Source organism: Rissa tridactyla, chromosome 5 (genome assembly GCF_028500815.1).
Source record: "Rissa tridactyla isolate bRisTri1 chromosome 5, bRisTri1.patW.cur.20221130, whole genome shotgun sequence".
In the NCBI taxonomy this organism is placed as follows: Eukaryota; Metazoa; Chordata; class Aves; order Charadriiformes; family Laridae; genus Rissa; species Rissa tridactyla.
The window spans coordinates 75,855,184-75,878,466 of NC_071470.1; the positions used below are offsets into that span (position 1 = coordinate 75,855,184).

The window sequence follows — 23,283 nt, forward strand, 5'->3', positions numbered from 1 at the left end:
TGTATCAAAGGGAAAAAAATAAAAGAGAACAGAGAAGTTAACTTAGACAGCAACTGTGAAGTAACAAAGGGACAGTGTTACTATCAGTGGGAGCTGCTACCTGAAATAGCAGAAAATAGGGCTGGGCATTTGCACAAATGCGAATGTGAAATAAAGTGTTAAAAAAAAAGAAAAGTACTGTTTGGGCAATGAAGCAGTAGGATCAGCCCAGTCCTCTCTGTTCATTTACACCCCGTACTCCTTTTTACATTGTTAGGTATTCTGAGAATAAGCTATGACATAGAAGTAACACACACAAATAAAATGTAGGATTCTTAATGTTCCGTTATAAACAAACTGAGTGTATGGCACAATGTTTGCTTTATAGATTATGTAAAACGTTTATTAGGAAGTAAAGTGCTCAGTTTTACAGATCAATACATTCTTGATCATTGTAGACGACTTGCATAATTAATAGCTTCCTAATAACACCAAACACTGTACATTACTATGCAAAAACTTTATCTTTGTATTAAGTGACAAATGATGCTATAATCTAAAGTTGAAAAATGAAATAATAGAATGTTTGTAACATTTGTCAAGTGGCCATGCACTTACTGCAAGTCCCACTATCAACACACACGGGTACCCCATGAAAACTTATTGCACTTCAAGATGAAGTTTGTTATTAAGTAACGACACGTTACAGAAATATACCTCAACAAAGACAGCTAGGAATGCAAATATTTTCATTTTCATAATAGTCATACACTACAAATAAAAGATAAGCCGCACGACTGAATTTACATTTTGCAAGACACATTTTTACAGGAAACCTATTTAAAAACCATACTCGTAGGTTCAGTTTTGCTTTCGTTCCCCTCAGGAAGGCCCTGCCTCACCGACAAACGACCACTGGATCACTCCTGCACGCTCTCCAGCCCGCGCTGCCATAAACCTCGGAGGGCCACATACTTTACAGGCCGCAGGCACAAGCCTTAACACAAGGTATTCTTAGGAAGGTTCCAGCTGACTGCTGGACAACTCACCTTGGGTCATTTGGCCACAGTCATCGATTTGAAGTAGCCAATTATTTAAATACCATCTTTGCATTTAGGCTCCCTTGAGCCTAGAAACCCAACACCAATTACATGTTACACATGTGTAATTAGTTAGCATGCCTCAAAGTTTACACTGTAAATCATGTCACATACCAACACACTACACATTTTGGCTATGAATATAAAGACCAGGCTATGCATATTTAAATTGCTTTGTATTGCATTTTCTATTTTCCTTGCACACCAGCTGGCCACATGTACAGCTTGTGGTTTTTTTGGTTGGTTTGTTCGTTTAAAGTCAGAAATGCCAGTTCAACACAGAAAAGCTTTCCTCAGGAAGGTTTCTAAGGTCCAAAAACTTTTCAATCAAGGCAAGACAGAGCTTAGCCCCAGTGTCTTGTTTCACACAAATGCCCTAACCACTGTGCTACGCGCTGTTTTGGGAAGTTGATGGGGTCTCTTGTGAAAGAGCATGAATTTCTTCCTAGTACAGGACAAAATAACCCACAGAGAGAAAAAATACTTCCCAAGAATCACAACCTGTCTTCCCACATCGTTCTGTTCTCGAGCCAAAGCTACTAAGAAATTCCAGTCTCCATGCTAAACTTCCTCCTGCTCTACCTTACGTTAATTAAGTTTCTGTGCATATGGTTTCTCATAAACTTAAAAATAGGGAAAGGCACGTAGTCCGTTTAGTTTTAGCAAGGCATTCTGAGTCATTGTACATCCAGGCAACGGAGTTGTAAGAACACAGGCAAAACATAAGCTTTGCCTAAGCAGTACTACCACAAGAAAAGGTGCTAACCCCTGGCAATCACTGCTTTTTGAAACAAAAAGCACCAACATAACACATACACACTACTTATATTTTGTTAAATAGGCATTTTCCCCTCTATATACCCTGCTAATAGCTAAGATCTGTTTGATTATGTAGCTTTCCATTTTCCTCTACACCAGCTCTTAAGTTGTTAAATACAAGACAACTTCAGGCAAAAAGCACAATTGACAACCTGTCTCCTAAACCAGCATTCCACATCCACAAACACGTCGCGAGGCGAAACTACAAATACTATGCCTCAATGCTTTCTATAGGAAACCAATGTAATTTCAGCATTGCATCTCCTTTCAAAAACAAAGCTTCTATGACATGGAAAGCAGAGGAAATGAAATACTAAAAACCAGTGATTACACTGCAAACACCTTTCCGAAGGAATTACATGTTTTACCTCAGCAGAAAAGCATATGTAGAAATATACCTAATAATTTTACGAGCAGTTCTGTTAAATGTAAAACCAGACTACATAGTTGAGATGTGATTAGAGCTTGATAGAGTACGAGACTGGATTTTCACAACTGTCAGCAACTTCTCTGCCCTCTTCCCTTTCACATCCAAGGAACAGATAGTGTTTTTCAATTCTGTGTGCTTTTAAAGAATACATTTTCTGCAAAGTAACCATATTTACCTAAGAACCTGTGGAATGTTTATCCCAGGAACACTCAGATCATGAAAACATAATATTAAAAACGGGCACTTTGCAACAAAGCTCAAAATGATTATGTTAGTTGGGTGAGAAGAGGCAGTTCTCAAATACTATTTCTGAAATGCTAATGAAATGCAAAGCCACATAATGTGTACAGTTTCTATTGTGGAATAATGTGATTTACAGCTGTACAAACTAAGTGCACTTTCTACTGTTTAAAGAAACAGTATTTCTCAAAAACAGGAAAAAAGAACGTTTTAAGTTAATTAAAACGTTTGTACACTAAGAATAACTCAGAAAAACAGGTAGAAACTTGAAGTATATCAAAGTGCTGTTTTCTTTGAAAAAGTCAGCTGTTATAATGAATGAGACAATAAGTGTATGCCATCTTATTTTTTAAATTGCTTTTAAAAGCATTTAAAAATCATATTTTCCAACAGAAAGCAGAAAACGCACAGCCTTTCATTTGAGCGTTTTAGCCGCGGCACATTGTTTGTCTGAAGGTTGCTGCCCTTTGTTAAAGCGTTCTCCATAACACACGTATGGAACCAAATTCTGTCCAGGCAGGTTTTGTCACACCTGGTTTCCATTCTGCATTTTCATTTCCAAGGCTGACATTCTCACTGTTGGTAACTTGAATGTGACACATGGCTTAAATAAGTCTGAAAATGCCTTATGAAGAGAACGTTTACTTTTGCCCACCAGTGAAAATTGTCCTCAGCGGTCTGATCGGGATGATCACCTCATACCGGGAAACCATATTTACTGGCTTAATACTGCCCTGAAATATTTAGAATCACCTACAAAGTCAATCCTACACATGGATGTTATTCCCCCCATTTCCTCCTCCCCCCTCAATACCATCTGACTGGGAGGAAGACGGCCGAGAGTTCCTCGAACGAGGCTGGCCGTTCAGTCCAAGTGGTGTTCCCAACCGATGGCTCATTTGGGATGCCGTATCATCCGACTCCCATCGCTCCAACTCCTCTCGCACAAGTCGCTCCATTTGTTCCCTGTGGATTTCATTGTCACGACCCAGTCTTTCATCCTAAACAGATTAAAGGACAGAAGCTGGAAGCGCAGCTTCCCAATGGCAGTCTAAGCAAAACCCTATACAAACACAGGAAATTGTTATGCCACTTAAGTATTTCCATAGGCTAATGAAGAAACACAGCTACTGCAGTAGTGTTGTTTTTTTCCGTGATGTAACGCCCAGGTTGCCACCTTCACTTATCAAACACAATCTGTACTACAGTTTCTGGTATTTAAAACCCATGTCCAGAAATGTAAAATATACTAAGGACAGCACACCCACAAGGAAGCCCCATCTGAAGAATCAAGCAGAATTATTGGCTGTAACAACACCATACCTGTGACAGGGCATCTGCAAATCTAACCTACATAACCCACCAAGACAGTCCACCTTGCCCAACCCTTAACAGCCCTGTTCGGCATCTTCTCGCTCCATCAGGAAGTTGACAGAAGTAACACATTTGTCCAGCTGGCCACTTCCAAAGGACCCTCAAGAAAGAGAAGGTGGGAGGGGAGGCAACAGAAGCTAGATAACCCTGGTGACAGAAGTTATCTGCTTCCACCCGCCACACACAATCCCGGAAGCAACATGGGAGAAGAGCAGGCCGCGTGGGCCTGCTGGGCTGGATCCCCCAGACTCTAACAGACTAGTCCATAAAAAGCTTTGTATTAATCCCAACAGACATCAAGGGACGAATGAGACGCTTCAGCTGCTTCAACTACCGAACACCACTGCTGTGCAGTTCAGGGGTTTAAATGGTGCTCTTTTGCCTCAGCGTGACACAGGCCTGCTCTAAGATGGGTTGTCATATTGAGATTTACATCATGTCCCTAACATTTCATGTTTTAAATTTCATGTTTTCCTTATACAAAACTGAAGTCACTTGGCCACTGCCAAAGCACCCACCTCATCTTTACCACCACTTCCTCAACCCTCCCAAGCCAAGCAGTAGAAGAAGTGTCAACAGTAAGTAAGCCACGCAGGTTGTCACCAGACAGGAGAGGGTGGGTTTCTTACCTCTGTCACCCCATCTAGCAGTCTTCCCAACACATCTCTCCTTTTCAGTTTGGCTCTCTCCATCGCTTCAAGCTTCACAATAACTGCATCAATCTTGGAGACAATACTGCCGATAGAATGCTCCATGCGATCGACCCGCCTCATAAGTCTGAGGGCAACAAGCATGAGCTTCAGTGACTCTGACATTTCCGAGTCAGTATCATTCTAGCATGTCAACACACAGAGCAGATAAGGATGAGACAGCACTTTAATTCAAGCACTCATCGACTTTCCACAGATAAGTCCTACTCTCCAGGAAGGGACAAGGTACACAAGACCAAGAAGATAACACAGGGGTAAAACAGATGGGAAAAAAAAGCACGTACTCCACTCTCTTTTCCCTGCTTTTAGGGCATCCTCATCAAAATTCACTGGTTCTAGTTACTCAAATTCTTCATTCAGCTAGTGTTGCTGTAATTAATTAATATGGAAATCTATCATTTTAGACAAAATACATGCTTGCAAGTACCTTAGTCTTATTTAAAAAACAGCTGAAGTTCTCACTGAACCTAAAACAACCTCAAGGTTTTACTACTAAAAAAAGAAAAAAAATGGAAAAGTCTCCTGGTATTATTGTAGCATGATTATTTTCTCTGTCTTTTCAATGATTGAGTTTTAAGGATATGGTTTGGGGGTTTTTTTGAAAAAAATTTTTTTTTTTTTCCTCCTGATTCCCATAATCCTCTCTAAAGTATTTCCAGTTCAGGCATTACTTGAAAGATACTAAAAGGAGAGACTTAAGCACCTTAAAAACATAACACTTATTTTTATGAATAATTTGCTAATAATAATAATTTGAGTTATAAAAGAGACTACTATATAACTGAAATAAGAAAACCCAGGGCGGGGGAAGACACCACCGTGCAGATTTATCCCCCCAGGATAAACTTACACTTGGAACTCTTCATAGGAAACCCCACTAGAGCTGCTGCCCCTCCTCCTGGAACTGTGTCCGCTGTCTTCATCCTCATCCTCCTCGGAGTCATCCAAGCTTCGGGGGAAGCTGCGGCTGCTCAGAGGACGTGGCAGAGAACTCCTATCCAGATCCAGATCCTCCTTTGTGAAAACACAAGCCACAGACAGAGATGATGTAAAGACTTTCACCTGTACACGGGGATGGGAGCATCAAGGTCTAAGACCTCCTGCCCTTCATCAACTCCCCCTTGCCTTTTTACAGTTCTGCTCAGGCAGCCAGGGATGAGAGAAAATGTGAAAGGAAACAAGTGGATTCTTGTGGGGCAGCAAACCAGCACAGGGAGAAGGCTGGCAGATTGTGCTGGTGGCATACCACTCCTAATGCTAAGCTCACCCTCTCTTTCTCCAGGTCATCTCTCATCTGCTGATGTTCATGCTCTGTCAATTCCTGGTCCCCATCCTGGTCATATTTAGTAAATATTGCTTCAATCTCTGCATCCGTGTGCCCCTTCCTGAAAAGGCAGTAAAAACAGTTCCCTTAGTTTCCATTTTTCAAATGCTGAATGAACTTCAAGTATTAGAAAAACACTTCACCCTGAAGAGACTTTCATCCCCAAGCCAAAGACACAACTGATCCCAGTGCTGCCTATGAATTCACAACATTGACAACAAAAAGCTCAGCCCTCACCTTTTACTAGTTAAGAGCAAAAATCTCCCCCAGACTGCACCCTGCTCCTTCACAACCACCCCTTTTATCCCTCCTTGATTTGTTCCCTTTCCTTGGGCTCCTGCCTGTTCACAAACTCCTGCAGTGGCTCCGATAGAAACACTACCATTTCCTCAAAGGCCTTAGACCTCTGCTTCCTCAAGACTCTTTCTCCCCCACAACAAAGCAACTCAAGAAGGCTGGGCCCCAGAGCACCAAATCCTTGCTCCGGTGTGGGATGCCACCCCACTGCAGTGACACCAGCCATAGTGCAGACTCCAGGTGCCAGAGCTCAGCAGACCTCCTTAGCTAAGGCTTCTCTGCCGTCTCAAACTGACCATTCTTTTCCCACTCTTCTCTTTTCTTCCACGGTCCCATACGACAGTTTGAATTTTCCTTTGTGCAATACGCAAAGATTGTTTACCTGCACACATCTGTTTGTTTCCATAAACCTCCCACCAGATACAGGAAAAGCACGTACTTTGTTACCCACTAACCAAAAGGACTCTGTTTTCTTTTTTTTCACTAGTGTATTCTTGCCAGCCACATGACAGAAGCACGAGAAGCCTGCCTCAAAGACAATATCACTTGTCTCTGGGGATACCATCTAAGGTAAGAAGTAACAGCTTCCTTACCCTTTCAGATCTTGCCGGAGTTCATCAAAATTTAGTTTTCCCCCACCCTGCCTCAGACTTTCTGAAATGTCATCGACAGTAGTTTTTTTCAATTTAAGTTTGATCATGGCTTTGTTGTAGCCCTAAAGGAAAAAGTGAAATTTTGTGTTTTACTTGTCATGAAATGTTAACACTTTATTTCCAATAACTTTTTTGATTACAAAAATCAGCTAGTGTACACTATCATTCAGGGAGTTCCAAAAGCCATGCAAGAATCTGTCTTTTCCCCCAGTTTATCCAGATTTTATTTCAGCATTTAAATGAGCAACACACAAATACCTTTGCAGTTAGAGGTCAGGCTTTCATCATTCAATTTGCACTGCAGGTCAGCAGGAATGGAGTATTTTGGCCCAATAAGACACCTTTGGCAGTTACTGCCAGTTAAGTGACAGTTTCAAATAATGCTGACAGAACAGGTACAACTTTCTGGCTCCCAACACATTATCCAAGACTTGCCTCATCTTATTGCCCGAAACGAAGTAATTCTGAATTCTGTGACCAAACCAAACAGCACTTTTGCTTCACCAGTTCAATATTTCTGTATGTACCGAGACAGACAAATCCTCTGTCGTATTCAGTAGGCTGATCATTCAATACAAAGTCTCAGATGACTAAAATATGCTGCGACGGAAAGTTTCCATTCATTTAATTTACACTCAGCTCAGATTCATTTATTTTAATTAAGAGACATATTTTCAACAGCTGCTGCCAGCTTTACTTTGTACAGTTTATATAGCGTTTTACGTTCAGATGTGAGGAATGAGATGTCAAACAAACAAAACGTTTCCTTTACCTTTCTGATAAGGTCAGACAGCTCCATTTCTGCCTTCTGTTGTGCCATATCCGATTTGACTTCAGAGTATGTATCGTTGATAATGGCCAAAAACATGTTCTGTTCATAAGAGAAACGAAAAAGCCCACTTGAAAATTCCAAAAAGTCTGAGCCCTCCTACTCCTATGACCTTCATGTGCAGACCTACACCTGAATTTTTTAAAAAGGGCCAGGAGAAAACGGTGGGCTGTTTAAAAAGCGCTAACATTAAGACCTTGAGATGTTGAAATATGATGCACTGCAGCATAACAACTTTTAATCAAGGCTGCCAGTTACTAACATGACTGGATAATTGCTTTCCAGAGAGGGTTCATGCCTACACACAGCAGTGGCAATAAACCATGTCTGTTTAATGTTTTATGTTGAAGTTTGGCCTTCTACCTGCCAGGCCAAACTTACAAAGATAACAACTGTGAATTAATCTAAGGAACACAGCTGGCAACAAAAATGCCTGAGGAATCAAGTTAACTATTCATCCTGTAATCAAAAGCACAAGCACAAGGTTCTTACATAGTTACAGCTCTGCTTGCATTTCACGCTAAATTAAAAAAACCAAAAAAGCTTAAAATCAGACACTTGACATGCAGGCCACCAACTCTGAGAAGAGTTTGGTCACTTGTTCAGATAAAAGAGGAAAAATTGGTCTCACTAACACCATGCCAAGCATGTAAGTTACTTGAGCCATGCTGTTATTACTGAAAAGGTTCTGCTGAACGTGGAGAAAACATGACTGAATTGCAAGCTGGTCATTCAAGTTCAAAAAGAATTACTCAATTTGCTGGTGTCCTGGTTTGAGGTAAAACAGAACCAACTTTCTGTCCAGCAATATTACTTCTTGTCTAGGCCTCTTCTAACTCTCTGAAATTAACAGCATGTTGTGTCAAAAACGGTTCATTCTCAGAGTGATAAGACCAATATTTACAGTTTGTGCCAAGGAATGTTATGCAGAGAGGTTCTTGCTTATACTTATTGCTATAACAACCAAGGTCAGCTAATTTTGTTATTTGCCCCGTTGGAGGGTCGGAAATGGAAAAGCATAGAAGGGTTCCACCTGCAGGGAGGAGTGGATAGGACAGCTGACCCAGAACCGACCAACAGGGTATTCCATCCCATCCACCCCATGCTCAGTATAAAAGCTGAGCAATCAAAGGGTCAACTCTTTTTTCTTCAGTGTCTGACGTCTGAGGAAGACCCCGTCTGTTCATCTGCCTTTGATCCCGATCTGTGTGTTCCTGACTCCAGCTGTGGAATCCAGTTCCCACCCATCACCGAGTCCAGTCTGGGACTTAACCAGTGCCTGCTGGTGACATCATCCCGGAAGCTTAGTACAGTTTTGTATATAATTTTCCTTTTTATTTCATTATTAATATTTCATTAAAGTAGTTTAGTTTCTTCTAAACTTGTAAATCTCTCTCTCCTCCTCCTCTCCATGTACAAGAGGTTGGGGGGAGCATCTGTCGCCAGCCATTGGGCAATGTGGCCAAAACCACAACAACTGGCATGTTCGATATGTCACTCATGCAGAAAGGCAATGTTAACCTCTATTTCCTCAAGGACTTAAAAAAAAATGCTTTAGGAGAACAATCTTCCAATGCTGTATCTTCATGCATTCTTGCCCGACACCAGAGAACCAAGAAGTAACTTGACTACTGTCTGTTTTGCTTTCAGCTGCGCAACGTTAAGAGTTGGTGCTTCCTGCCCATCTTCTCTAACTTAGTTTCCAGGTCTCAGACTGATCTCAACAGCAACATTTCATTCCAGCCACATGACAGGATGTGCAGATATTAATAAGCACACAAATTATAACGAGTATTTTGGATAACCTGCTGTGCCTTCATACTCCAGTGCTTTCTGGTAACCCTTAGAAAAAAAATATTTCTTCCCCTTGCGGGACACCAGCCTCTGCTCCTCTGGATTTTGTGAGGTGCTTCAAAACCCGCTTCATGTGCTTCTTTGGCCAGAGTGACCCATATGTTATTTTCCGATTGACCACCGGTCTCTCTCACTGAACACTTCATATTCTCTGCTTCCTTACTAGTGTACAGCCAAGACGAAGTCTTCTCCCACAGATAATATCTGTATGCCATTTCTCCTCATCTCAAAGAATAATAAAAAGCCTCATTAAGTACAAGGGTCATTAAATAACTAAAACGTATGATGATACAGGACTGTTGTAGTATTTTAAGGTTAGTAAAATCCTGCTTTAAGGCTTGCCACATTTATCAAATCAGCAAGACATATGGTTTGGGGAATAATCTGAGGATTTCTTGCTCACGTAACAGCTGCTGTCTGGTGATATCATTAGAAACAGAATTACTGTATATATTAATGTTGGTACCAAACTAACAGAAAAATGCATCCAGGTAGAAGATACTGGGGCTTTTCACTTTTATTGGCATAAAAAAAAATTAATTTACTTGGGCTCCTGTGTTTCTAAAAGAGAAATCTCCTCCCTCCACTTTGTTATACAAATTATTATTAAGACTGTAATATGAATTCAGTGCTAGTATTAACAGACAGTATACAAAAGAAATACTCCCTCACAAAATACTGACTGTTTGAATTTATTTGTCAGACCATCACGTCTATATGCTGCCTTTCAGATAAGTTGAGCTTTTTATCCTCCTGTTTGTCAAAAAGTGCACAGGTAATCTGTACTGGGAAGGTGAGAAAGACAGGGCCCAACTCTGCCCTGAAGAAGGAAGATGACAGAAGAGAGGCCTTTGCAGGCAAACCTGCTTATCTGAAAGCTGCTGCACTGGTGATGAATTAGGCTTTTCTAGCAGACAAGCTGCATGGCACCTGCATGAACTAGGCTGTTGTAAACACAGCCAGCCACGCATTAGAGCGCTTTACAAACCAGGAGCCTGTATGGAACATTACAGCTACTTTTGACCAAAAGATACGAGCTTGCTGTGTTTGCCAACCAGGCACTATTCAGATTTTAGAAATAAAAAATGCTTTATAATGATAAAAAAACATAAATTTAAAAAAAACCCACAGTGTGGAGCACTATATGGGAATGGCAACAAACATACAATGCAAATCTATTTTAAGTTAAGGAAAAATGAAAGAGTGTAATGACTGGCCATGTAACAGCCAGGCCCCTACATGGACTGCACGCTCACCGTTATCAAAAAAAGCCCCAGGTAGCAGTAGAAATCAAAGAACAAGAGTTGCCAGAATGGCCACCTACCCACCCCGCATAAACAAAGGTGTACATACCAAAAGAATGAAGAACATAAAGAACACAAATGTAGTGAAATAAATTGGTCCCAAAATTCGATTAGCTTCTTCAACCTCTGTGAAGTTGAAGTCTCCCAAAATGATGCGGAACTGAGTAAATCTTAAAAAACAAAACACATCCAGGAGTTGAAACAAAACACTTTTTGGAGCCGTGCAAGAATTCTCAAACTATTTCACCCTAACAGTCTGATTGACGGGCAGCAGAGAGGTCTGTGCTACTGTAATACTTTATCAGGCACTGCAACAGTCAATTCCTCAAGCCCATCTCTAAGCATAACCAAACTTGCAGTCAGATGCCACACGCACAGAACAACACCAGGGTGGTTACTTCTGGCTTTTGGTCAGAATTGATACTGGGGGCAAGAGGAAGCAGAGCAAACCTACGATTACCATTGTGAAAGCTTTAAGACCCACTCCCATCCCTCTCCTATCCCTTCTGCCTCTTGTGTACGTACTACCCCAGGCCTCTCCCTCTAAAGCTGTCTTGCTCTCTACAAGAAACTTTTTGCAACGCTGCCCCAACGTAAAGGGGCAGGGGAAATCAATAACTGAACAACCAGGTAATTACCTCAGGTAGAATCAGGTTATGCTGTACCAAAGCAATACAGGAAAAACTGATTAACAACCCTATATTAAGTCCTTTCTCTCTCTGGATTCCAGCAGATACTTACAAATTTACTAGCTGGCTGTCTAAAATGGACTCCATTTACGAGTCAACCAACTGCACATACTATCAGGAACACAGCATTATTATGCAACACAACATTTCAGTAAGCATTACAAACGTAAGTAAGCATATAGTCATTAAACTGCTGAAGACAGAGTTATTGCTTTGCCTAGGAATGTGACCAACTGTCACAAAACCCATGTCACTTCCACCAACCAAAACTTGACATTTTTAGTTCACCAATCTGTCTACAGTATATTTTTAATCTCACAACAAAGACAGATTTTGAACTAAAAATGTTATAAAAAAATGCATATGCTACTGAGCTACATCAACAGTGATATGTCTGCAGCTGATCTGTTTAGATGGATATCATAGCATTTGTCTGGTCTCTGATGGGGCAACGAAACCCATTTATCAGTGTGTACTGAGAAATTCTCTGCATTTTTTATCCTTGTACTTACATGCAGTCCTGGAAAGTGCTGAAGTCATCAACTTGAGTGCCAAAGACAAGATAGGCTAACTGAGCATATGCTAAGAAAATAATAAAAAACATAATAGCAAAGCCAATGACATCTTTGACGCAGCGAGACATGGTAGTGGATAACTGACTCATTGTTCTGTTGAAGTTCACAAATTTGAAAAGCTGTTGAAAGAAAAAAAAACAAAGAACAAACCAACAACTGGTAAAGACAAGGAAGACAACAACTTCTTAACAAAATCACCCTCCAGCCTTTTACACACGAGACATCTTACTGAATTTGACTGGAGATGAAGTCAGTTAGTTTACATTTAGAAATGTAGCACTTCCTAAAAAACACCAAGGCTTGAAATGCAAAGAAAATACCGTGAGAACGCGAACTTCTGGTTTGGGTGTGGGGTTGGTTGGTTGGTTTTTCACTCCTCTATTTGACACCCTGGCTTCAGAGCAGCGTTAACAAAATGCTTCCAAAAGCCTATTCATTTCTCTATCTTGAATGAAGATGTTAGCTATGAAGCAGTAAAATGTGAGAAAAGATCTCACAGCTGACTTTGCTCTTAGCAGGTGGCTGGACTAGAGAGAGGTCCCCTCCAGCCTGCATTATTCTGTTACTCTGCAGTTTACCAATTTTTCTTATAAATGAGCCACTTTTTTTTCTTAAACCACGATGCAAAATTTAGATGCAACTTTGTCTTATAAAACAGTAAGAGATTAGCTAACTTGCTTGATAAACCTAAGCATCACTTTGGAAATTCACTTACCATTGGTCTTATATTTTTTCCCCATTAAACAGTTTATTAACTAAATGTTCCTCTGCAACTTTATACATACGGAGGACAGGGAAATGAGTATGGACACGAGAAGAACTACCACCAGAAAGGAGGCAATAAAACAGAGAAACTAAGTTTAGCTAAAGTAATATATCTCAAATTAATTGGACTAGCTTTACCAAATCTTCTAGCGATTCAGAAGTTTTGAATAGATAAAATGGGCACAGTTAAACCGGGCTAGGAAAAAGCAGTACCCTGTAAGAATTACTGACTTATCAGTTCAGGAGTAATAAAAACATTTCTTTATATGCCTGCTGTGACAAAGCGCTAGCACTGACTCCATCTTCTAGACCCAAACAAGGGCTGACTAAACCTTTGGCAAATTACAACCTTGCTTTTAATCTGCAAGAAGTTACCCCTGTGCTCTGACTTTCTCGTACAACCAATTTTAGGAGAAACACGAGAAAACCTCGAATAATATATCATGCGAAGCTCAGAATACTGCTTACATTATAGTGTTCGAACAAGGGTATGTGTCTTGGAGTTACCTTAATCCAGACAAAAAACAGAGTGACTGCAGTGATGTTGTTGAATTGCATTTGCCAATACGCCAAAGGTTCAAAGTTGGGGAACGAGTTCTGATCTTCCAGCAGTTTCTTTAGGAGCGTATCAACAGTTGATGTCCTGTAGATGCTAATTCCTATAGCTACCACAGAGAGCTGGGAAAGATACAAAAGAAAGTTACAAATTTACAAGAGGTGACCAGCGTTTTGAAAATACTTGTTTTAGCCACACACATCAGATAAAGTTAAGACATTCCTGCTAGTGGAGTTCCTGCTGACTGGAAAAGGGGAAAAATAATGCCCATTTTTAAAAAGGGAAAAAAGGAAGACCCAGGGAACTACAGGCCAGTCAGTCTCACCTCTGTGCCCAGCAAGATCACAGAGCAGATCCTCCTGGAAACTCTGCTAAGGCACATGGAAAATAAGGAGATGATCGGTGACAGCCAACGTGGCTTCACCAATGGCAAGTCATGCCTGACAAATCTGGTGGCCTTCTATGATGGTGTTACAGCACTGGTGGATAAGGGAAGAGCAACTGACATCATCTACCTGGACGTGTACAAAGCATTGGACACTGTCCCACGTGACATTCTGGTCTCAAAACCACGTCTCTCCAATTTAGATCGATGGACCACTCGGTGGATAAGGAACTGTCTAGATGGCCGCCTTCAAAGGGTTGTGGTCAACAGCTCAATGTCCATGTGGAAACCAGTGACAAGTGGTGTTCCTCAGGGGTCAGTATTGAGACTGGTGCTGTTTATCTTTGTTGGAGACATGGACAGTGGGATTGAGTGCACCCTCAGCAAGTTTGCCGACAACACCAAGCTGCGTGGTGTGGTCAACACGCTGGAGAGAAGGGATGCCATCCAGAGGGAACTGGACAGGCTTGATTGACAGGTGGCTTGTGTGAACCTCAGGAATTTCAACAAAGACAAGTGCAAGGTCCTACAATCCCAAGCACAAATACAGGTTGGGTGGAGAATGGCTTGAGAGCAGCCCTGAGAACAACTTAGGCATGTTGGTTGATGAGAAGCTCAACATGAGCTGGCAATGTGCGCCTGCAGCCCAGAAAGCCAACCACATCCTGGGCTGCATCAAAAGAAGCGTGGCCAACAGGCTGAGAGAGGTGATTTTGACCCTCTACTGTGCTCTCACAAGACTCCACCTGGAGTACTGCATCCAGATCTGGAGCCCCCAACATAAGGACGTGGACCTCTTGGAACGGATCTAGCAGAGGGCCACAAAGATGATCAAAGGGCTGGAGCATGTATGCTATGAAGACAGGCTGAGAGAGTTGGGGTTGTTCAGCCTGGAGAAGAGAAGGCTCAGGGGAGACCTTATAGCCCCTTTCAGCACCTAAAGGGGGCCTACAGGAGAGATGGGGATGGAAACTTTATCAGGTAGTGATAGGATGAGGAGTAATGGTTTCAAACTGAAGGAGGGCAGATTTAGATCAAATATTAGGAAGGAATTCTTTACTGTGAGGGTGGTGAGACACTGGAACAGGCTGCCCAGAGAAGCTGTGGATGCCCCATCCCTGGAGGTGTACAAGGCCAGGCTGGATGGGGTTTTGAGCAACCTGGTCTAGAGACAGGTGTCCCTGCCCATGGCAGGGGAGTTGGAACTAGGTGATCTTTAAGGTCCCTTGCAACTCTAGCCATTCTATGATTCCAAGATAAGAGGAACTTTATGTTATTTATAGCGCTACCATAATGTGAGCCTTAAGTAAAAGCAAATATATTGTTTTCAAGGTGTTCTGACTACAAAGCCAAAGTTTCAAACAGGAAAGTAACAGCTAGGGATTGCACAGAGCCCAGGAAGAAAAAATAATATTAAAAAAAAAATTATCACTGATACAAGCTTCTCACAATCCTTCAGTGTCAACCCCGCTGGTTACTGATCAAATTAGTGCTTATGGCCAGGCAGCTGTGGGGGCCGGAGGGGGCCAGGTTTCACCACCTTTCACTCTAGAGTAATTTAACAGCCCAGCAGCTGCTGTTTGAGATATGTCCAGAAATTCTAGTTTGGATCCTATCAGAAAATGCATTTCACAACAAAACCACTATAGTCCTGCACTACAGATAAACGGCCTGGGAGAAAAAAGATTTAGAAATCTTTTCCTTGCCACAGTTGAAGAACAAGATGATGGTGAAGCCTAGCGGGCTCGGAAAAATAAAGCTGTCACACAGAAGGAAATGCAAGGAAAGAAAGATGACAACTCAAAGAGACAAAGGTGAAAAAGAGTAAAGAGCAGAGAGACAGCAGCAGCCAAAAAGGTACTAGAGTTTCTCTGGAATACAGACTGCCTAGTATTCCCCAGAACAAGCCACAGCAGAGAAGCTGCAGTTTTACCATATGGGTAAGGTTCTTCCTTTGACCTCTGCAAATGAACTTTTTATCAGTGTAAGTGAACACTTCACCATGTATACAGAGTCATAAAGTACATAATCCTAAATTTAAACAATGTCCCTCAGACAAGGTATAAACATAGAATTTTGACCCTTTGTGTGAACTGAATTTTACACTCACACTTGAATATACTTCACTGACTGTAACAGCAAAGTATCTCATTGCCGCCCCCACTGTTAAGTATACCAAATGGCACCTGGTTCTTGTAAACATCCTCCTAAATGGTCCTTCATTTACAAAGCACTGTGATGCAAGTATGATTTCTCTAGATTACAGATACTAACTTCAAGACATAGACTTGTTCAAGCCTGAAGATATAAAATGAGCGTGGGACTGGAACTGTTGCAGCGCTGCTGGCTTTGTATAGTTTTGCTAAGTTCAGCTTGTTATAAATCCAGAGAGAATTATATTACGTAGCTTTAAATTTGAAGCTTAGATTTTCTGCTACACCAAGATTACTAGTGTGCAACACTGTCCACTTAACCAAGAAAGCAACCCTGACAGCTGCTAGCACTCTACAATTTTGAGACACTTCTTCATACTTGGCATTAGTGTTAAGTATTTTAATACCCCGTTAAGTCTCTGTGGTTCTTTGCAAACATATTCAAATTCCAGTCCCATTCCTCCAAATGCAGATCACTACATTAAAGCATATTTAAATTTAAGTTTACTCTAAATTAAAGCATTTTCTTACTTGAAAGCAATAGTCTGTATCAGATACGTAGAAGAGAAATGATGGCGAGTTTGTAACCTCCCACAATGGCTGTGCCTTTATAGACAAAAATTGGAAAAGCACACTGACAAATATTCTGTAACTTTTCACCAGGATGCGAAGGTTGAAGCCACGTAAGACAGAACAAGCAAGTTTGCAAGACACCAACATTATAACACAGACTAAAATTGTCTTATTCAGACTGAATTGCCCAATACTCTAGGTACCCTTCCTAATTATGGGCCCTATCCCTTAAACCCACAATAGAAATACTGAGTCATTAACGTCTCCCACAAAGCACATTTCAGAAAGCAATTTTAGCCTTATTATAAAGATTACTTACCACAATGATAAGGATATCAAGGCAATTCCAGAGACTTCTGAAGTAATGCAGTCTATGAATGTGAATTTCTAAGATCTCTTCCACCATATAATAAAGAACAAAAAGACAAAATGCCATTTCACAGGCTGCCAGGAAAAAGTCAAAAGTGGAGATGTAGTGAATCAACCTCACTGGCTGAAACTGCCAAGACGTAACAAGGCCTCCAGTTGCCGGAAATTCCACTAGCAACCTGCATTTAAAAAAGGCATAGAAAACAAATTTTATTTACACAGCATTGATGAGAAGCACTACGAAACAATACATGGTTTTATTTACATAATTATTTAAATAACAGAAACAGGCAAAAGCCCACATACAATTCAGAGAAGACACTACAGAGAACAAAAAGTGTAAACCAAACCACTCTCAATTTTGACTAAAACCCAAAGCATTTCAAAAACAGTGAGAAAACAGAGACAGAAAGACGTGTCTTCATCTGCATCTGTTTCATGATGTCTAAACTAACGACTGATGTTGTATATCCCTGCATTTACTTTAATAAGCCAACTCACTACAGAAGTCAGCTGTAAACTGCACCCAAGCCACTGCGGCATCATGAAAGTCAGAACTGCCTCCAGATGATGAATGCAGCTGCCACGTGGAGTCACACTTCTTTGACAGGGAAGCACGCCACTTCAGCTGTCTGTCTCCTTTATACAAAACATACGCTTACCCATGTCCTCAAAACAAAGCAATCACGAGAAAACCCCAAGTCTACAACCTACACTGTGCCATTTCAATACCATCATGGTTCTGTTCATACCTGACCACGCAGAATAGGTTGATGTTTGCATTGTATACAGAGAAATCAATGAAAGCTGCTCTGGTCCCTCTGTCCAGCCACAGGTTGTTCTTAAGGCTAGCAATCTGTACAGCTGTCACTTCCCTGGTCCTTGAGAGGTCTTGGTAATAACCAGCCCCACTGTACGTGGCAATCAAGCCCCAGTGGCTGCTCCCATTCAAATCCTTCTCATTGGTGTACGTCCAACTAGTTCAGAAGTAAGTGAAACAGAGCACATTAGTCTTTCCACTTTCAAATTATAATTAAAAACCCAGACACCAACAAAGCCTGACCAACGAAACCCTATCAGTTACATACAGCTGCTTTCATTTAAGAGGTACGTGGAGAAAGTTTTGATGTACTCTGGAGAAAAAGCTTACAAAGTCCCTTTGACTAATACAACAAAATTAAGATAGAAAGATGAGTCACAAGTATATTAATTGTGAAAAGAGAACACATCAGTCCACTCCCACAGAATTTTTATCCTCAGGGAAAGAAAGAAAATTGGGCTTTACGTAGCTATGTTCCACCTCCAAAACCTTTTACAGTTCAATTCACACATTGTTCTCCAAGAGAGGCAGTGCTACTCCCATTTTTAGCCAGGGAAGACAACCCAGTGAAACCCACTACAGTAATACAATCTGGAATTAAAGAACAGGTGCTCATGAGTTGCAGTGCTGCACTCAGACCACAGTGTGTCTCCCAAGCATAACAGCCACCAATGGCACAAGGACAGCACCTAAACTCAAGTGGATTAAGAGCACAGTCCTCTCCAAGTTCGGTAAGGTTTCTCCATGAACAGAACTGGCAGCTGCTCTGGATGTACCTGGTTTTACAGACAGACAATACACCAAACGCAGAGTTGCCTCTGCCAAGTGACTTACTGTGTAATTCCACGTAACCCAGGTCAGAAGAAAAAAAAAAAAATGTGTCTACAGGAATACTACGTACGCTGTTCCATTCCGAAGTCCAAACGGAGCAGTATCTTCATTAGCTACAGAATAAACATCATAGCAGTCTTTGATTTCATCCTTTAAATCCTCAGGTATTGAGCATGAACCATTTCTCACTTTCAGCTGCCGAATGCGAGGCACTCCTAGGAGCAGGTTCTCATAATAAATAAAGCTTTTGTTTTCTGACATGGTTTTGTTGTTGTACCACATCTCCCAGTAAAGACCATCCAACAAAGGGCCTTCTGTGAACTGGGGAGGGAAGAGAGAATTTTAGTTTGCACGTTGCCAGCACTAGTTTTATAAATCTTCATTCCATGGATGTGTTAGAATTGCAGTTGATACTTTTTCTGACACAAGGCCTCACTGTTACCTGTCCTACAAAGACAGGTAACCCTGTCCTACCTTGCCCCACTGGCATTACCTGGGTTCTAAACTTTCATATATTAAAGGCCTATTTTGTTCCGTAGCTTTGACATTGTGCACATAGTTCTTCATGCACAACCCCTACCAAAATAGAAAAAAGATCCTGCAGGTTAATTTACAGGCCATGACAGGACAAGCAAATCACAGCAACAGAGAGATTAAAAAAAACAACCTGGTTTTAGATTACCTTCCAGAAGTCATCCATTGTGGACAAAGTTTTGAAATCAGTTTTCTCCATTTTTGATACAGGTGTTTCCAGGAAGAGCTGTGACATAACCCTTGTGTAATAGTACATACTGGAACTCACTGTCCCATAAGTCACTGCAAAAGATTTGGTAAGGAGTGAGAGGTAAAGAGGTTGGGGAACGAAAAGAAAAAAAAAAAAAAAAAAAAGGAAAAAGGCAAAAAAAAAGTGTTTTCCTTGTTTTGGTTTGAATACATCGGGTTGTATTTGTATAGATTTTACACTGAAAAGTTTAAGCTTCAGAACAAAACAAAATCCACACCAAGCGGCATTTGTCCCTCAATTGTGATTAAAATACAAAAAGCAGTGCAGAATAGACTAATCGATCAGTTTTAAATACTCAGTTCTCTTTCCCACATCTTGTTCTATTATTAATGCTTCTACAAAAGCTACCTTCAAGAAAAACAAAGGCACAATTCAGCAGGCTGAAGAGAGGCAGCTAGTGCCTTTTCGGGTGACTTGTGCTATCCAAGGCATCCGTGGAGGCCTGGCACGGATGGCACAAGACCTCGGGAGAACTATGCTCTGCTTGAGCAGATAATGACGGTCAACCAGGATATCGCAGGGCACCGTGAATGACATTAGCCACCTATGATTAGAAAATAAAATCCCACCCAAGACGTGCAGTGCTTCTAAGAGAATCTCCCCACAGAAGATAAATGACTATTTGTGTTTACTGCTTTCCCGCACACTGGGAACTGAGGACCACAGAGCATAAATTATAAAGTGATGTACCAAGCCAAGACGGCTTGAGAGACCAGTCTCTGGCACTGATACTGTTACTGCCTATAAACACTTAAAAGCATTTTATGGCTAAAATTCAGAGAAGCCCGAAAGATTAAGTCTACACTGAACAATCTCCATCAAATTTGACAATTTTATAAAAATATTTTATGACAGGGAAGAAAATGTAGTTTTCTTTAGCAACTAGAGAACAAGAACTATTTTTAATAGACTTCTGCTGTGGCACATGGAATGTATCACAGGAGAATGCAATACCTGGATTCTCTCTAAATACATACTCTCAAAAATAGAAGAGTACAAGAAATGCCTGTAGCATTTAGCCTGCACTGGAAAGCTCTCTCCTAGGGCATGCCAAACCACAGATCAGTCTGTCCCATAGTTATCACTCACATGTAAAATTAAAAAGTTTAAAAAGTAAAATTGAAAAATACTAAAGACTTACAATATCTGTAGATATTTAACACACTGCACTTTTCCTTTATTCTGTTACCAAAAATATTTTCCTATAGCAAAACGAATCGTTAACAGCCTGCAGTCAAACTTTTCCTGTTGAAATCAGTTTCACTGTATTTTCATTTCAAGTCCCTCACTGGTCACCTCTCCTAGCGGTACAGCACACCAGCCACAAGCAGTCTTACACCACTTTGTCCATAAACCTGCAGTAAGCATTCTTGAAGGACTCAGGAAGGAAAAACCATGATATTTAGTATATAACCACACTTGCAGTACAACACCAAAACAGTTGTGTCAACGGTATAAAGTTTGAGGTTTGGAGTTTCGGGGTTTTTTTAAGTAATTCTACTCCAGACAAACAAGGCAGACTTGCTTTCCCAGAGCCAGTCTACCAATGTAGTTTTGCATTTTCTTTTCCACTCCAAAAATCTCTCTCACTAAAAATAAAAACATCACCTTGTTCTGTTACAACTGATAATATATGACAACTTAAAGATCACTGACATTGTAGGCATTTAGAAAAGAACTGCCCATACTAAAAATTGGAGGCTTAAAAAATACCAGCTGTCCAAAGATTAACTTAATACATGCAGATTTTTTTGTTAATTTCCCTAGTAACCAAATAAAACATCTATTTCACTTCCATAGTAAGTTCTATTTTGCATTGTCTTGCTTGTTTTTGTGCAAATATATGAACATGCCCTTAGAAATCCTGAAATAGAATTGTATAAGGGCTTCAAGTTCCCAAGGCCAGAAAAGACGACCATTCTCAGAACTGATACACTATACCGGTCACAACTGTTCATGGTGCTGTGTGAGGCCTGTGATAAACATCCTGTGTCATCTGTGCTCCATCACTAAGTTTCTTCATCCTGAGAAAAGAACAGCAAATTCAGATCACACACAGAATCATACAGAATGGTTCCAGTTGGAAGGGACCTTAAAGATCATCTAGTTCCAACCCCATTGCCACGGGCAGGGACACCTGCCACTAAACCAGGCTGCTCAAAGCCTCATCCAGCCTGGCCTTGAACACTTTCAGGGATGGGGCATCCACAAGTTCTCTGGGCAACCTGTTCCAGTGCCTCACCACCCTCACAGTAAAGAATTCCTTCCTGATATCCAATGTAAATATACGCTCTTTCAGTTTAAGGCCGTTACCCCGCGTCCTATCATAACACTCCCTGACAAAGAGTCCCTCCCCATCTCTCCTGTAGGCCCCCTTTAGGTACCAGAAGGCCGCTATAAGGTCTCCTCGGAGCCTTCTCTTCTCCAGGCTGAACAACCCCAACTCTCTCAGCCTGTCCTCATAGCATAGGTGCTCCAGCCCTTTGATCATCTTCGTGGCCCTCTGCTAGATCTGTTCCAACAGGTCCATGTCCTTCTTGTGTTGAGGACTCCAGATCTGGACGCAGTACTCCAGGTGGGGTCTCATTAGAGCAGAGGGTCAGAATCACCTCCCTCGACCTGCTGGCCATGCTTCTTTTGATGCAGCCCAGGACTGCTTTCTCAAAATCCATTTGGGTCCAGCAATATTATTGCATATGAAATTGCAGATCCATCAAGCTCCTCGCTTCTGTACTAAGTCTGTATTTAGTAGAATCTGCTAACATTATCATCAGTGTCGATTCTAGAGCATCTACCTTAAAGCAGTCACCTACTTAAAAGCCAAATAAAATAAAATAATAATAATTTTTTAAAAAAGTAGGTTGAATGTTACTCTGTTCTGTGTTTTATAGTGGTACGATACTTCATATGATATCATAGACAACAAAACCAATGATACACTTAAATTATGGAAGTCTGTGATCCATATACACTTGAGTACATATAGGCTGCAGATGCGTTTAAAACATACAACATCATGCAGACACAGATTATCAGATATTTCTAAGTAGCTAGCATTATCTCTACCTTTCCAGCTACAATCAAGAACTTCTATTCTTAGAATGATTTGTACATAAGCTTGGTGGTAAATTTGAAAATTAGTGATTTAATTGAATTTTTTGTCCTAGATGACTAACTCCTACTCTTCCCATGTAGCAAGCAGTTCTGTTCAGTGATTTCAAAATGAATAGCACAAACATTGCAATGTGGAACTACATTAAAAAAATGCTCCCTAAAAACAAAGAATATTATCATCCTGCTTAAACGTTCAACACTTGATAAGGCACAGAAAGTTGCAGTATTTTAAATCTCAAGCAACAATCCATACGCAGAAACAAGAGAAAGATTTAATTTCAAATATTTCCCTACACGCCTGCCCGTTAATTCTTCTCCCACGTCACTGAAACAGCCTTTGTTCTGGAATCACAGATAGCACAGAATGGGATGCATTAGAGCTGCAGGGTACTTACAGACACACAAGACCACAAGGAAAATCATGTACGTAACCAACTCCCGCAGAACACTTTTCAGATATCGCTCTCTGCTGGTGTTGCTTTCTTCCATGAGTCTTGTCCCCCACAGACCTTAAAAGGAAAACACGTATAATGATGTACTCAGATGTCTGATACTAGATACACAAGTGACATAATAAGTTAAGCGGTTTCGAAAGTTTAGCCTACGTCATTTCTGCTGCAGGTTCTGTTATGGATTTTAAACTGATCTAAGTTCAAGCAAGAACAAACTCTTCTTCCATAGGCTGAAGAGGGCCCAAGGCAATATTAATTATTCATGAGATACCATAATAATTTAGTAACAGCTCAGCAGAGCCCT

General features: G+C 40.9%; 1 protein-coding gene across 6 annotated transcripts in view; it reads right to left on the reverse strand.

Annotated features, from left to right (window-relative positions):
• Nucleotides 1-23,283, reverse strand: part of PKD2 (polycystin 2, transient receptor potential cation channel) — a 37,541-nt gene that overhangs the window by 7,076 nt on the left and 7,182 nt on the right. For 3 of the 6 annotated variants that reach the window (XR_008466530.1, XR_008466529.1, XM_054202091.1), the window contains exons 2-15: nucleotides 22,923-23,036; nucleotides 19,312-19,445; nucleotides 18,700-18,950; nucleotides 17,731-17,955; nucleotides 16,929-17,157; nucleotides 13,450-13,620; nucleotides 12,115-12,296; nucleotides 10,963-11,083; nucleotides 7,699-7,797; nucleotides 6,867-6,988; nucleotides 5,920-6,037; nucleotides 5,503-5,666; nucleotides 4,572-4,719; nucleotides 3,383-3,569 (exon numbers count right to left, since the gene is read on the reverse strand). Coding sequence is in view for 4 of the 6 variants with exons in the window: in XM_054202091.1 (XP_054058066.1) it covers nucleotides 3,383-3,569; nucleotides 4,572-4,719; nucleotides 5,503-5,666; nucleotides 5,920-6,037; nucleotides 6,867-6,988; nucleotides 7,699-7,797; nucleotides 10,963-11,083; nucleotides 12,115-12,296; nucleotides 13,450-13,620; nucleotides 16,929-17,157; nucleotides 17,731-17,955; nucleotides 18,700-18,950; nucleotides 19,312-19,445; nucleotides 22,923-23,036 (2,265 nt within the window). In the remaining 2 variants the exon portion in view is untranslated. Of the gene's footprint in view, nucleotides 1-29; nucleotides 3,570-4,571; nucleotides 4,720-5,502; nucleotides 5,667-5,919; nucleotides 6,038-6,866; nucleotides 6,989-7,698; nucleotides 7,798-10,962; nucleotides 11,084-12,114; nucleotides 12,297-13,449; nucleotides 13,621-16,928; nucleotides 17,158-17,730; nucleotides 17,956-18,699; nucleotides 18,951-19,311; nucleotides 19,446-22,922; nucleotides 23,037-23,283 lie in introns of those variants that run through there. The other 3 variants (XM_054202090.1, XM_054202089.1, XM_054202092.1) reach the window with 3 other exon arrangements.